This window comes from Talpa occidentalis, unplaced genomic scaffold, assembly GCF_014898055.3.
Source record: "Talpa occidentalis isolate TD23 unplaced genomic scaffold, MPIMG_talOcc4v2.1 talOcc4.4, whole genome shotgun sequence".
Taxonomy (NCBI): Eukaryota; Metazoa; Chordata; class Mammalia; order Eulipotyphla; family Talpidae; genus Talpa; species Talpa occidentalis.
Window position 1 is genome coordinate 122,114,391 of NW_023604295.1, and position 14,721 is coordinate 122,129,111.

The following is a 14,721-nucleotide window of genomic DNA, read 5'->3' on the forward strand; positions in this document are numbered from 1 at the left end:
GGTATCTATTGTCAATGGAAGAAAAATAAAGCCTTTCCAATGAACTTTTTGCAACTTGCACACACACTTTGTGATCAGGTACCATACTAGGTGCTTTAATTATAGACATACTAGGTGCTTTAATTGTTATTAAATGAAGGTAGCAACCTTATGTTAGGAAAAAGCACCCTTGCAATTTTCCACTTTCTTATGTAGAAGAAAGACATGTGACTGCTCGTTTTCATTGCCAACAGACCCAGTGATCACCTTTTACTGTGACATTGTGAACATTGGTAGTCTTTTACACTTGCTTCCACTGTGTATTTAAAAAAACATTTTGCCGGGTTTTACTGGGTTAAGATTTAAAATAAGTTGGATTCATAAAGAAATGGATTATGTGTTTATCAAACATTTATGAACGTTTATATAGCTTCACCCAATTTGTCACCTTCATTTTCTACTCAATCCATATTCTTATATTAACTTTTCCATAAACTGCTTCATTTAAATACTTGTCATGTTTATTGCCAACATTCTATCAACATAATCAGATTATTTTTTATAATCCTTAGGTTAGTATGAAAGTTTGACTTTTTGAACCAATCCAATATTCTATCTTATTTGTTTTGAAATGAAAATGTTTTTCATCACTTCTTCCCACAATGAATCAAAATGAGTGTTTTTTTCCAATCACTTCAAGTCAGACCCATAGTCAGAATTGCTTGACTTGCCAGGAAGCATTTCTGTTCTCCCCAACATACCAGGAATAAAGGATAGGAAGCAAGTTGAATCTATTTCATGTCCTGTAGTGATAGTAAGAAGTTTGCCCACATTGACACCATAGAGTCTGATGTACCTAGAGTTCGCTTACTAATCTGGGATAGAAGGAGAAACAGTGGACCGTAGCACATGGATGACATCCATGTTGAATCCTGAAACTTACCGTGAGTTCTTCCAAGCAGCACCCTTGCTGCCTCTGCTTAGAGTCTGGCGCCCACCTGTTTGCCCACCTCCCTCCCCACACATACCAGCCTTCTGCCAAGTTTCAAATAAAACCCAGTGAATTCAGCTTTCACACATCATCTCTTTCTTCCATGTTGAACAATTTGGAATAATAACATCTCTGATTTTCAAGAATGGAACTTTTGCCCTTGCAACCAGATTGTATATTTTGTCATACAAAACCATACCATTGTGGAAAAGTATGAACATATGCACATGAGGAGGCACAAATTCTTCAAATACCAATCAATGAACCCAGCTCGGCCAGTCCCACATCTGTTTCCAATGGTGTAGGATTAATTTCCCAGTCAGTGCACATCAGAATAACTTGGGGGTGCTTGTTTAGAAATGCAGATTCCCAGCCTGACCATTTAATCAGGTTAGACTTTCAGGGGTGGAAGCTGATGTTTGTAACATTGCCCAAGGAGAATGGAAGCCAAATCCTTTGAGAACTGGTGATTTGGAAATGATGAGGGTGCTGAAAGCAAGCAGTCACCACATCATATTGATTGAGTCAGGCAAAGATTCTTCAATTATTAATATTTTAACCTTAAAATTTGCTTTATAAAATTAAATTACCATAGGGAGGCAAGTATATGTTTTTTTTTTAAAAAAAAAAAGTTCTGAAAGGGCTTATGGTCATATTTGAATCAACATGAAAATCAAACACCTAAAATTAGAGATAAAAATCTGTCTTGATTAGTAAAAATTAATAGAAATTCATGAAGCAAATATTACTGGCAAAGTGCTACATAATAAATATTTTCAGAAGCTACAAATTAATATAGAAATCAGTCTTACTAAGAAGCTTTAAACTAGTTGAGGACCAAAATAGTCACACTAAAAGAAGCTTTACAATAATCAAAACCAAACACAAATGAAAATGTCTTCCAGCTTCCTCTGTAAGGAATACTGAACCTAATGAATGACCTGCCCATATCCTTGAAATACAGAACTGTATCTCCATCCATTTATCCTTGATTCCTGTCGCCAGAGCTATGAGTACTAAGTGCTATGAATTGAGTTCAGTAATAACATATTTCAGAATTGAAATAAATTTAAAAATTTAATTATAGCACAGATTTTTTATTTTAAAAAATTATTATAAATTGAACAAATAAGCAAATAGAATTGATTTTTAAAATCCCCAGAAATCTAGTATGCAGAAATATAACCACTATTCTCTCCAACAGTTATTCTTCTAGAACTTTCCATGCAGCCAGAATTTTTTTATTAAAGATGATTTCAAACTCTACACACTATTTAGAAACTTGTTTTTTCCCTCAAAATATTGTAGCACAGATGTTCTCAAAGTCTCTTTTACTAATTTATTCATCAAACATACAGCGTTTTTAAGCAGACACTATGTCAATACAATGTAGGGCCAAGTAAAGATGAATTGTTAATTTTCTCCCCTCCATAAGTCTAATTCATACCTTAGGTTCCATATAGTTAGAATATGTACTCTAAAAATACCATAAAAGAATAAAATCCTTACTATCATGTGAAACTTTGGCGGATTGTTTTTTTTTTAAATAATAAATTTTATTTTTATATTCCCCATACAATTGCAACCCCCCCATTCTGACCCCAATCCCTCCCCTCCCGCCCCCCACCCCCCAAAAAGTGTCTCTGGTTCATAGTTTTTTGTTGATTTTGATTTTCACTTTCTTATAGTTATTCATTTTCCTGGTCCCTTATTTAAGTTTTCTAGATTCCTGCTATGAGTGAGACCATCCGGTATTTTTCTTTTTCTCTCTGGCTTATTTCGCTGAGCATGATCCCTTCCAGCTCCATCCATGTTGCTGCAAATTGCATGTGTTTATCTTTTTGGAATGCTGAGTAATATTCCATGGTGTATATGTACCACATCTTCTTGATCCAGTCATCTATTTTTGGGCATTTGGGTTGTTTCCAAAGCTTAGCTATTGTAAACAGTGCTGCTATAAACATAGCGGTGCAGGTGCTCTTTGGAATTGATGTTTTTGTGTTTTTTTTTAAGTCTCCATTTCTTAAAACATCGTTTAAGTGTGTGCTACATAGAGTTGATCCTATGAAGCACAGGCACACAGAACACATGAAGCAATCCTCTTTCATATCTGTGCACACAATGCTTTAGAACAGAATCAAAATGTGCCAGAATGTGCCCAAGTTCTTCCAGATGCACACTTTCACTGAGTTCTGAAAAATTGCTTCCCATTGTCCTCTCACAGTACCTAGACCAGGTTATACAATCCAGAGGTCACTTTGCACTTGTAGGGTCTCCAGACCATTGACTCATGTTGTCACTGTCATCGAAACAGTGTTGTAAACCACCTCTCACCTTTCCATGCTACACGGCTTATTTCTCCCCAAAGAGGCTTCACAAGAGAATTTTTATATAGTTTTGCAAATTCCTATACCCATAAATGGCTTTTTTTCCTAAAACAGGAGACATACTCTTTTAATCGGCTGCTTAAAAACATCATTTTCCCTACAGGGGCTTTTATCCTCTCTGAATTAGATGGTGTCCATCAGGAAAATCCTCCTTAGTGCATGCTTACAACTGCCGTGTAACTCATCAAAAATCATGTGCACCTCAGTATTCTTTGTTTCTTATGGAAACCTGATTTGGAGTGTGTGTGGGAGAAGGTGACCCCTCGAAGCAGAATCATCACTGTCATGGAGAATTGGTCAACAGTGTATCACTTTTCCTTACTCTTCATGACACAACCAAGGTAGTGATTTAAATGCTGTATTACAAACAACCACAAAAGTAGCAGCTTAAAACTGATTACATTTGTTATCTGACAGTTTGCTTGGATGGAGTCTGCTGTGGTTTAGCTGGGTCCTGTGCTCCAGATCTCACTAGCTTGCAGTCAAGATTTTGGCTGGGCTGCATTCTCTTGTGGCATTAGGTGGGAAGTGTCTTGCTTCCAAACTCACCCAAGTTGTGGACATAAAGGGTGGTGGCAGGAGGGAAAAAATAGAAACTTTATATTGATAGCAATTCTTGAGTAAGGCCTGGAACTGCTACAGGACACAGCAAAGTAAAGAAGATAAGTAGGAGAGAGAAATAATGACTTGAGGCACTGAAAGAATCAAAATCCCAAAGCCTTAAGTGTCACTTCTATTGGTTTGTGTTCGCTTGTTTTGCTTTTTGCAATGTATTTCCCTTTGATTTTCCACCACTACTTAGAACATCGTGTGCTTTTCTGTGTTTCTTTTCAAAGTTGTCTGTTGCGCAGACCTCAGCAGTTCCTAGGCCTACCTGCCACCTTCTCCCCTCGGTTCCTTTTTGCACAACACCTAAATCCTCTAAAGAAGTAAGCTGCTTTGACTCAGAACTTGAACACTGGAGAGGACAGCTTGCCATCTGTCTAAAACTTTCAAAGTAACTTTTTGCCAAGACAAATGTGGATTATAGGCAACAACCTGGGACCTTTCTGGTCTCAGAAGGAAAAATAAAGGAACCCTTAAGTATTGGCTTAAGTACTTTGTTTACTAGCAGTGTTTGTGGTGAATGAAAAATTGGTCCCTAATTGTGCAGGAAATAAAGCGGTGATCTGCATGCCAATGGCCAGATACAGACTTCAGAGACTTCACAGTTCTGAAACTGATATTTATGAACATCTGCTTTTCCCCCATAAATTTTAATATGGATTTCATCCTTTGAAACCTATGAAACTCCCAGGTGCTTCTTCAGCCTTTATCCTGGGAGCATGCTTTTGAAAAAGTGTCCTTTTTTTTTCCACATTTGAAATCAGTTTTGCAAAGATATTCTATATATGCAGTGTCTATTGTAATGCCAAAAATATATTGAATGATAGTAACTCAATCTGTTGTATTCAACATGTCAAGCCTCCATAATGTCCAACCCCAAAATGTGAGCCACAGTAATCTTGCTAAAAAGCACTCGGAAAGTAGTCACTTCTCGTTTCAGTTTCTGCCTTCCATTATTCCACAAATATTTCCTTGATGTTCCCTAAAATAGCAAAATGTGTTTATGTCACAGGACTTTAAGGTGTTCAGGTCACAGCAATACAACCAAGAAAATCTCTGCCCTCATTTTGTTTATGTTTCAGTGAATGTAAAAGTTCTCAAAAAAAGAATTCCCTTTAGAACAGAAACACTGAACCAAAACAAACTCTAAATATATGGCTGTAGACTTGAGGTTACCCGAAGTGATGGGTAGAAAGAGGGGAGCACAGGAGGTAAGGGGCCCAATGATAAAAGACTATGGTGCTGTAAACCATTGTTACCTCAGTATAGGATAACAGAATCCCAAAAAAGAAGGCAAAGTATAGCAGTGCACAAAATATTATTCACCCAAAGCATGCATTCTGCAAACAGGCTACTCCACGTTGAAGCAGTTCTCACTGATAAGTTTGAGTACCCTCGCTAATTCTTTCTAGGGTGGTGAGTTGATGACATGGAGCATCTTACAGTTTTCAGATTGAACTACTGCTTCTTCTTTTTCCTAATAAATTGGATGATTTTTCCATCTCCATATGTGAGTTTGCAAGAAATAACGAGATTAATGTTGAAAAAATAAAAGAAAAAGAATGCCTTGAAAGTTTGCTATTAACATTTATATGATTATTTGGAAATCCTAACAGTGGGCCTGCAAGCCAATGATATTAATTTGTTCCTGATGTTGGGTGAGACTCTGGTACAACTGTTAACAAGATAGAGATAGTTTTATTCGTAAGGAGCTTAGAATCTAACAAGGTCCTCACTTCTATCAAGAAATATAGACTTGGGCCAAGCCCCTTTATGAGCATTGTGTAGAACCAGGATAGGAGGAATTATTTATTGACTTTACATAAGAATAAATTAATTCTCTGTGATGGTTAAACAAGGAAAAGTAAAGAAAGCAAATGTAGGCCTGGGGCCTCACTGATGGTACAACAGGTTGAATGCAGTGCTGTGAAGCTGTCCACAGCCTCTGCAGCATGGGTTCAATTCCCAGCCGGCCAGGGAGATACCCACATGGTGCAGCAGACCTCTTCTGCCTTGCCCGCTGCTCCCCTTAGCAGTGTCTTCAGTCCGTCTACCTGTTCTGCTCCTCACTCTGTCTCTGGTGAATCCTCTCATCCTCCCATGTCTCTGTCCTGTACCCCAGTTCTTGTATAAATTAAAAAAAAAAATCTTTAAAAAAAAAGAAATGTAGACCTGGGAAACAAAAACTGGGTAGCCACCTGAACATTCTCCAGTTTAGACTCTCCATAAACAGTGCCTCCATCCCTGAGTTCTTGGTCATGTTATGATCTGTTCTGTGCACAGAAGATAAGAGTGTGAGGGCCAGAGGAAAGGAAATGAAATCACAGCTCAACTGAGGACAGATGTGAGTCTGCTGGGCAGGTAATGTGCAAGGCCAGCAAGGAGATCAAACTCCTCTTGGGAAAGCAAGCGCTTCAGAGTGCAGTTCTGGCCACCCTTTCATAGAGGATACAAGTAATTTACATAATAGGGAAACCTCAAAAGGGCAGTAAAGCTATTTAATTTGGTTAGGCTAATAGTTCTCCATCCATTTACAGTGTAATGGAACCTCTCTCTGCCTTTTAAACAGGAGTACGTTGGCAGGATGCCACAGGGGCATGTAGAACATGGCAGCCTTCTTGGTGTGTCAATTCTACTCAACAATGTGGTGGTAATTAATTTACTGATAAGTAATTTAAGACATTATTTTCCATTAAAATACAATTGTACTATGGAATAGAATGCAAAATTTGCATGCACTTTTAAGATAAAGCATAAAATAGAAAGAGTGCTGGAGCCAGTGGCAGAGGGATTAGCCCTCCCCCCTAGTCCCCATCAGTCCTCTGCAAAATAATTTCCAATATCAATAATTGATTCTCAATTTTATGTAAACTGTAAATAAAGGACAAAAATTTCCAGTAGCATTCACACTGCTACTCAGATACTCCCTTTTTTTTTAGAAATTCTGAGTTCACTTCAGGCTCTGACACAGAACCCCACCAGACATCTGGGGGCCCATGCTTATTTTCCACTGCATTTAAAAGAACTCCATTGGAAGAGTTTGCATCATTGCACTTTCCCAAGGTTGCCCAAGGCAAGTGTTCTCCTTTCCTGTCCTTGGCCTTCTGCATCCCAGAATTTTGTGTAGAAGCAAATAATCTTATGTTCTTTGTGCTTTGTGCTCCTGAAATAGGATCTGGACCAGGTACAACTCCATCTGGAAGAAGTGAGATTCTTTGATGTGTTTGGTTTCAGCGAAGCAGCAGGAGCATGGCAATGCTTCATGTGCAACAACCCTGAAAAAGCGACTGGTGAGAGATCCCCTTGGTGCTAAAAATCATGTGTACCCCTGGGATTTATAAGGAACTACAAGCTCTGCTGTTCTGGTTGTCCTTCTTCTTGTATAAACATTCTGGGTTGTAATACTGCACAGAGGTGCGCCTTTGCTTCATGCTGAGAAAAGTATCTCACTAAATGGGAGTGAGAAAAAGGAAAGATGTTGAAAGGGAGAAAACATAGGCCAGAATGATCCAGAAAAATCATACCTCCATATATGTGACTATAGAAAGCAATACTGGCTATTCTACCCTGAAAACATTCATCATGTCATCCCAGATGACCGTGAGGGTTAGTGACAAATAAGCATCTGTCAAGCGCCTCAAAGAAATGAGAAGACCCTGAAGGAGTAAGCCAACAGACCACATCACACTTTGGCTTGATGAGTGAACACTTGTCAGGTAGGGAAGGACTTGAGGAATGACATCATAAGATCATGGCTTCCCTTCCTTTCTGCTGTTCAAGGAGTTGGCCTATGGACTGGGGCTAATAGTAATCATTATTAATGAATATGAGCCAAGCCTTAAGCTAAACAGGTCAGAAATTAAATTCACAAGAATCCTATGAGGTTACTACTAATATTATCTTCTTATCACTGATGGGGAAACTGAAGCAGAGGGGATTTGGTATCTGCCCAAAGGTACATAGGTAATGAGTTAAGGTGGCAACACTGAAGCTCAGTCAGACTCCAGAACCCCAGGCTCTTACCATTTCGTCATTCTGTCTCCTGGTTATATCTGCCCCAACCTGATCAGTGGAAATAGGTTATAATGTTTTTATAAGTTGTGCTGTCCATGGAAATGGAATATCTCATCACTAAATTGCCCTGAGAGGACACTGAGTTCCCGATACTGATGTGGCTGAGAAACTACAGTTTCGACCAACGGAGTGGTTAAAACATTGCTGAACACAAAGCCACTCTGTGGAGTAGCCGTGCTCCAGAGAGCCATTGAGGACACCACCTGTGCCCAGCCCTTTAATTTTAGGATTTTGTGCATCTTCAAGTTTACCCATTGTGGCAAGTCTATCCTCTTGCTAACTGCCAACATGTTGACGCTGAATAGAAAAAAGAAATATGTGTTTATTTGGCCAGATGGAGATGTGAGGGTCTCACAGAGAGGTACCAATTAAAATGTATTACCCCACGGAAAAGGTATGACTGGAAGAAGCTGGCAGAGAAGGATGGCAGCTTTTGTAAGCACAGATTGTTGGCTGATTACTGAGTCTGGATGGCGCGGGGGCCAGAGTGAACACCCCAACTTCTTAAAAGTTAATTCAAGCAAATAAGGAATTGGGGAATTGAATGTCTCTATTATAAAACTTTCTAATTAGACCTCATTTCACCTATGAAAAAGAGCATAAAAGAAACTCTATTTGAGAGTATAGTGAGGGAAGGTGCCTATCGTGGGGGGGCTCTGAGAAGCCCTTAAGAATTTTCATTCCCAGTAAGCTGAGCTCTTAGTTCAATAAACATTTAATCATAATGGGCTAAGAGAGGCTTCCAAAAAGGGGCTGTAAGTTAAAAACACAAAGTGTCCCTTTAATTGATGTTTTTTCAAATTCACTGCCCTGCACTCGAAAAGAATATTTTGCACATTTACTCTTTCTTATTTCTTTCACTATTTCTTATTTGTGTTTCTCACAGTTAAATACAGACTGAGAACATATAGTAATAAAAATTCAAATAGGCCAAATATTTTATAGCAGAACATATTGAATCAAAATGTTTGGCTCTGAAAACTTCAGTGTGTTTGAATTTCTTTGCTTATTTCTTTTTGCTACATGAAAGGGGGGTTGAGCCTAAGAGAAATCCTATTTCAAGTGATTATTTTCACCCAAAACTCTGAATCCCTGAAAATTTATATAGGTTGTTGATGACATCTTTTTATATAAGCATATAAATTATATATTTATTCTAAGTGAAAGGTCTAACATAATACTGCTGCCAAATGCATTATTCATGAAGATATTTGCAATCATGTTCTGTTTAAATTGTAAATTCAAAGATGATTAAGACATAGGAATAAATATTTGGCTATTTGGCTATATACAGCTAGCTTATTACTTGCATCCCCATTTTTAATATATAATGCATGTTTATTGTGTTGTTTGAATATCTTCCACAGAGTGATCATTGGAATAAAATATGAATGAGATATAATATCTCTGCTCTAAAAGGATTCATAATCCAGTTAGGGACAGGTGGTATAGATAGAAAAATCTAGCATACTTCCTTGAATGTTTTTAGCAGGCAGTAAATATTTGTTGAGTGAGTGAATGAATAATGTTTAGAAATAGCAGAGTCAAGTATACCTTGAATATTAAAATATGATGCCTCAATATTATAGATATGTGTTAACCATATCAAATATATCAATGCGCCATGCCCAATACATCTTAAAACTGATAAGTGGAGTTTGTCACCATGTGTATAACAAAGGGTCCACTTCTTTGCCTGCTATGACAGAGTCCCATAACCATTCTCAGTTTCATCAACAAACCACTGAGTTTGGATGTTCTATCAACATCTGGAAGAAGAGTCTAGAATATAGCATTGGAGCCTAGAGAAAAATACTGAAGAAATTGGATTTGGATGGCTTTCTTTCAACACACTGACAAGTGAAATAATTGTTTCCAAGTATTCCTTATTCCATTGTAAAAAATATTGCTGGCCAGTATCTCCATGAATGAGGAACAAAATATGAACTCATTAGAAAATTTTGATTAGACACCAGGAAAGACTTCCTGAAATATAAAGCCTTCTTAACAGTGGGTAGACTAAACTATGAGACCCTTCAGGTACTGACAGCAATCCACTTACTTACACGATCCCCTTAAGTACTTAAGTGCATTAAGTACAGGAAGTACATTAGACAAATATACTTCTAATTAGGAAAAATTCTCATTAACTACCAACTCCAGTCCTCTTCTACCACCTCCACCATCAACACACAGAAATTCGAAGGAATTTAATAGCTGGCATTAATAAAATATATTTTTTATCCAATTAGGTGTGGATGAAGTTAGAGGAAATAGTGCTAAAATAGTCCAAAGGTCCTGAAATGATTATAATTATTGGCTTTTATCATGATATGTGCTAACCATTTTTCTTCTTTTTTATCATTACCATTTAAAGATAAGGAAACTGAAACATTAAGTTAAAGACATGAAATATTGGAAATTTCAAGAACAATTTTCCATGGTGTTTGAATACATTGGAAAATCCAAGAAGCAACCTACCTCCCCCATGACTTATTCTACTCAGTGAAGAGCAGGGACTTTCATAGGATAAGGTGTAGGAAATGATTGCATCTGGGGAAATGGTTATAGTAGAATGATTCCCAATTCCTCCAATTGCTGATTCAGCTTCTGATAATCATTTTATAAAAGCACAGACTAGTAGAATTACAAATCACTTAAATTACTCAAGTATCCTTAGAGACTTGCCTGGTGTTATTTATTACCCATTCCACTACTCCACAAGAATGAGAGAATAGAAATTGAGCAAGTAGACTTAACAGAACAGAGATTATTTCTGGAAAAACAAAGCAAAATCTTTTATCAGCTATCTTCATGCCTTGGAACTGCTAGTTCATGTTGACAGTAAGTGTTAGTCAGCTGGAGGTCCAGGAACACATCTGGCTTTTGATTCAGTTACATTTTTAAAAGGAAGAGAAATAACTAGGTCATGACTTTCACTCTGGATTCTTGAGACACATGCATGCCTTTGTTCTTACACCCTACAAAGAACAACTTGGAGATGGTTTTGGCAGTTGCATCCTCCTCCGTGACTGAGTGCTCCCCAGTGTGATTACTCTCTTAGTCACTGCCTATTTAGATACTGAAAGTGATTATCATTAGGAGGTTTCCTTAGCTTATAAAAGAAAATGAATAATTTTTTTCAAAAGCCTTCTATCATGATTCTTCTTTCGAACTTGATTTCAAATATTTGTGCTGTAAGAGCATGCTGTCCATTGGGTCACATGGGTCCAGCAAAGGTCCAGCTCTCCTTTACTGATGGACACTGTGAACATGGGCTAGGTGACCATCCACTCAAATGCCAACATGGAAATGGGCTAAAGTAGGCAGATAACTTTCTTGCCTCCTTCTTGTGACTCAACCTTCCCAAATCTGGTTTCTAAGGTCTTTATCTCTACAGATATCAGTGGCCTGCAAGTTGCCCGTGTGTTGACTGTCTCAGTCCTTGTCTTACTCACTGTTTAACAGCATTTAGCTTTGTTGAGCAATTCTTTCTTCTTAGAACATTCTCTTCCTTTAACTTCTGTGACAGGGCATTCCTCTAGTCTCCTTCCTGTTCTCAGATACTCCCAGCCTCCTTTCAAGGCCATCTTACTTTATCCAGTCATTCATTCTTAGAGTCCTTCTCTCTTTCTACTGCCCTCTCTCTCCCCACCAATCCTCACTGGTTCTGCAACTTCAGGAACCCCTTCTATGAGACAACTCCCAAAAGCATAAGTTGTAGTCCAGTTCCCACCTCTGAACTCTAGCATTACATCTCCCATCACCTATTTGCTATTCCAGAAGCACCTCAAATTCAGTGCATTGAAATTAGAACTCATGGGCCTCCCCAGTGGTGCAGCGGGTTGAGCACAGCACTATGACTGTCCACAGCCTCTGCAGCACGGATTCGATCCCTGGTCGGCCAGGGAGATACCCACATGTCATGGCAGACCTCTGTCTCACCTGCTGCTCCCCTCAGCAGAGCTTTTGGTCCATCTGTCTGTTCTGCTCCCCGCTCTGTCTCTGGTGACTCCTCTCACCCTCCCGCGCCTCTGGCCTGTACCCCAGCTCTTGTATAAATAAATAAACCTTAAAAATAGAACTCATAATTACTCGCCCTTGCCCCCCAAAAGTACTTGGTTTCTCCTTCCAGCATTTCCTATCTCAGTCAATACAAGATCACTCATTCTATTGCATTAGCTAGAAACTGACTGCCCTCTCCCTCATGCCCATCAATCCATCGCCCAGTATTGTGGATTTCATCTTCTCAATTGCTCTCAACTCTGTCCACCTCTCTCTGTGGTGCTACAGCAAGCTGCCATCACCTTGTTCCTAAAATAATGGCAAGAAGCTCCTACCTGGACCCTCCAGTCTGCTTCCCACATCACAGCCAGAGCAAGCTCTTCAAAGCACAAATCCGAGGGTGCCAACCCTGCATAAAACCTTGCAGTAACTTCCCATGGCTCTTAACTAACAGACAAAACTCCATGACATGTCTCCTTGCCTCACATGCCACTGAAATTCCCAGCCTTTCCAGTCTCATTCCGCCCCATGTCTCATGCTCGCTCTCTGCTCTGGCCAGAGGCTTTTCCAGTGTCCCAAGCCCACCACCATAGTAACTCCTGCCACTGGGCTTTTCATGTGCATCTTCACATGTTCTGACTGCCCTTCCTCCCTTCTGCACCGAGTTCCTGTAGATCCAGTCTTCCCATTGTAACTCAAACTCACTGCTGGAGGGAAGTCTTCTGTGCCCTCCCTGGCACCTCAGACCTGCCTCATAACCCTGATCACAGCAGCCACCTTGCTTTTTAGGTGTAATTATTTCATTGATGCCTGTTTCCTCCTTATAACTTAAATATTAAGTTATAAGAAGGGTCCACCCCTCATCTCTTTATCCTGCACCCCTAGCACAATACAGATGTTCAGTGAATACTTACCAAGTAAGGGAACAACCAAAGTTTGCACATTCTCAGAAAATTTTAAGTAGTAAAATTTTTCTTACAAACAAATCAATGAACTCACAGGGATTTATTTTAAGTGTAAAAAATAGTATTTATGATTATATATCCTGTGCACTTTTGTACCAAAATATTGTTATAAGCTCTTTCTTCTTAAACTAGTTCTTTTCAAAAGTTCTATGAAAGGGGCCTCCCTGGTGGCGCAGCGGTTGAGCGCTGGGTTGCGAAGCTGCCTGCAGCCTCTGCAGCCTCTGCATTGCCGGTTCGATCCCCTTCTGCCGGGTGAGTGTCCCACATGGCGCGCAGACCTCTCCTGCCGCCCCCTGCTCCCCTCAACAGTGTACCTCATCAGTCTGCCTGCTCTGCTCCCTGCTCTGACTCTGGTGAATTCTCTCACCCTCCCACACTTCTGACTGTACCCAGTGCTTGTATAAATAAATAAATCTTTTTTAAAAAAAAAGTTCTATGAAAGATCATTTAACTTAATAGAGTAAGGTATTGCATATGTGTGTGTATCAAACACGGAGTGCAAAGGTATATATGTTATAAATAAAGCTTTCATGTGCTCTTCATGCATGTGATGTTATGCTGCAGTCCTTTCTTTAATGTCATGGAAACGTCCTGACAATTTTCTTCTCAATTTTGGTTTTGCAATTTTATTGTTTTGTAATATTATAGGGCCTCTCAATCTTATCTACCATGAGACTACAAACAGTTCCTAGACCTTCTTGAGTTACATTTGAATCACCTGGGGAATCTCGTTAAAAACGCAGGATGTGAGCCTCCCTGGTGGCGCAAGTGGTTAAGCACCACACTATGAAGCAATCCACAGCCTCTGCGGCATGAGTTTGATCCCCGGCTGGCCAGGGAGAAACCCACAGGGCAAAGCAGACCTCTCCTGTTTCTCCCGCTGCTCCCCTCAGCAGTGTATTTCAGTCAGTCTCCCTGTTCTGTTCACCACTCTGTCTCAGGTGGATCCTCTCACCCCCAGCATCTCTGGCCTGCACCCCAGCTCTTGTATGTATAAATCAATCAATCTTTAAAAAAAAAACAAAAATGCAGGATCCCTCACCACATCCCAGAATTGTGATTTAGTTGGTTGGGGACGGGGGCGGGTGGGGGGGGGGGGCTTGGAATGTGCATTTTGACCAGTCAGTGGGTAATTTGATGTAAGTGACCCTTTGAGCACAATTTGGGAAACTGCTCTACAAGCTTATAAAATGGTAATTCTCAGGCTTTTTAGGTCAATATTTCACCCAGTGATCAGAGAAGCCTATGACTTTGTCCCAAAGCATCTTCTTTACAAACTTGCTTCTGAGTCCATTGGTCCTTCCAGCTCTTTAGGGTTCTGTTCTTTTCATGGCTGTCCCCTCACACATCCTCTTGTTACTATGTTCCTTTTCTGCACTCTTGAATATCCATTCTCTTTTTCAGCTCAGGTGAAGCTCTCGTGTCACCTCCTCCCTGCTAGAAGTAGGATCTCATTTCTTTTTTTTTTTTTTATTTTTTGTTAGAGAAAGAAAAAGTTTATTGAGGAGAAAAGGAACAGAAATAAAGTGGGACCAGGATCTCCTCTCTTTGAGTACAGTAAAGCCTCGCTTTTATTTCTCCAGCAATACTCACCAAGCTCCACACTGAGCTGTGTAATTTTAAAATGCTTTCTCTCCACTGCAAGATGATAAACTAAGATCCCTGTGTGCTGGTCTTTATTACCCTCTCAGATCTACAGTTCCTTACAACTTAT

General features: G+C 39.5%; 1 protein-coding gene across 4 annotated transcripts in view; it reads left to right on the forward strand.

The window, feature by feature from the left end:
- The window catches only part of VEPH1 (ventricular zone expressed PH domain containing 1), a 176,495-nt gene that overhangs the window by 149,355 nt on the left and 12,419 nt on the right, over positions 1–14,721 (forward strand). For all 4 annotated transcript variants that reach the window (XM_037526225.1, XM_037526224.1, XM_037526226.1 and 1 more), the window contains one exon: positions 7,136–7,253. In XM_037526225.1, the coding sequence (XP_037382122.1) occupies positions 7,136–7,253 (118 nt within the window). The remainder of the gene's footprint in view (positions 1–7,135; positions 7,254–14,721) is intronic.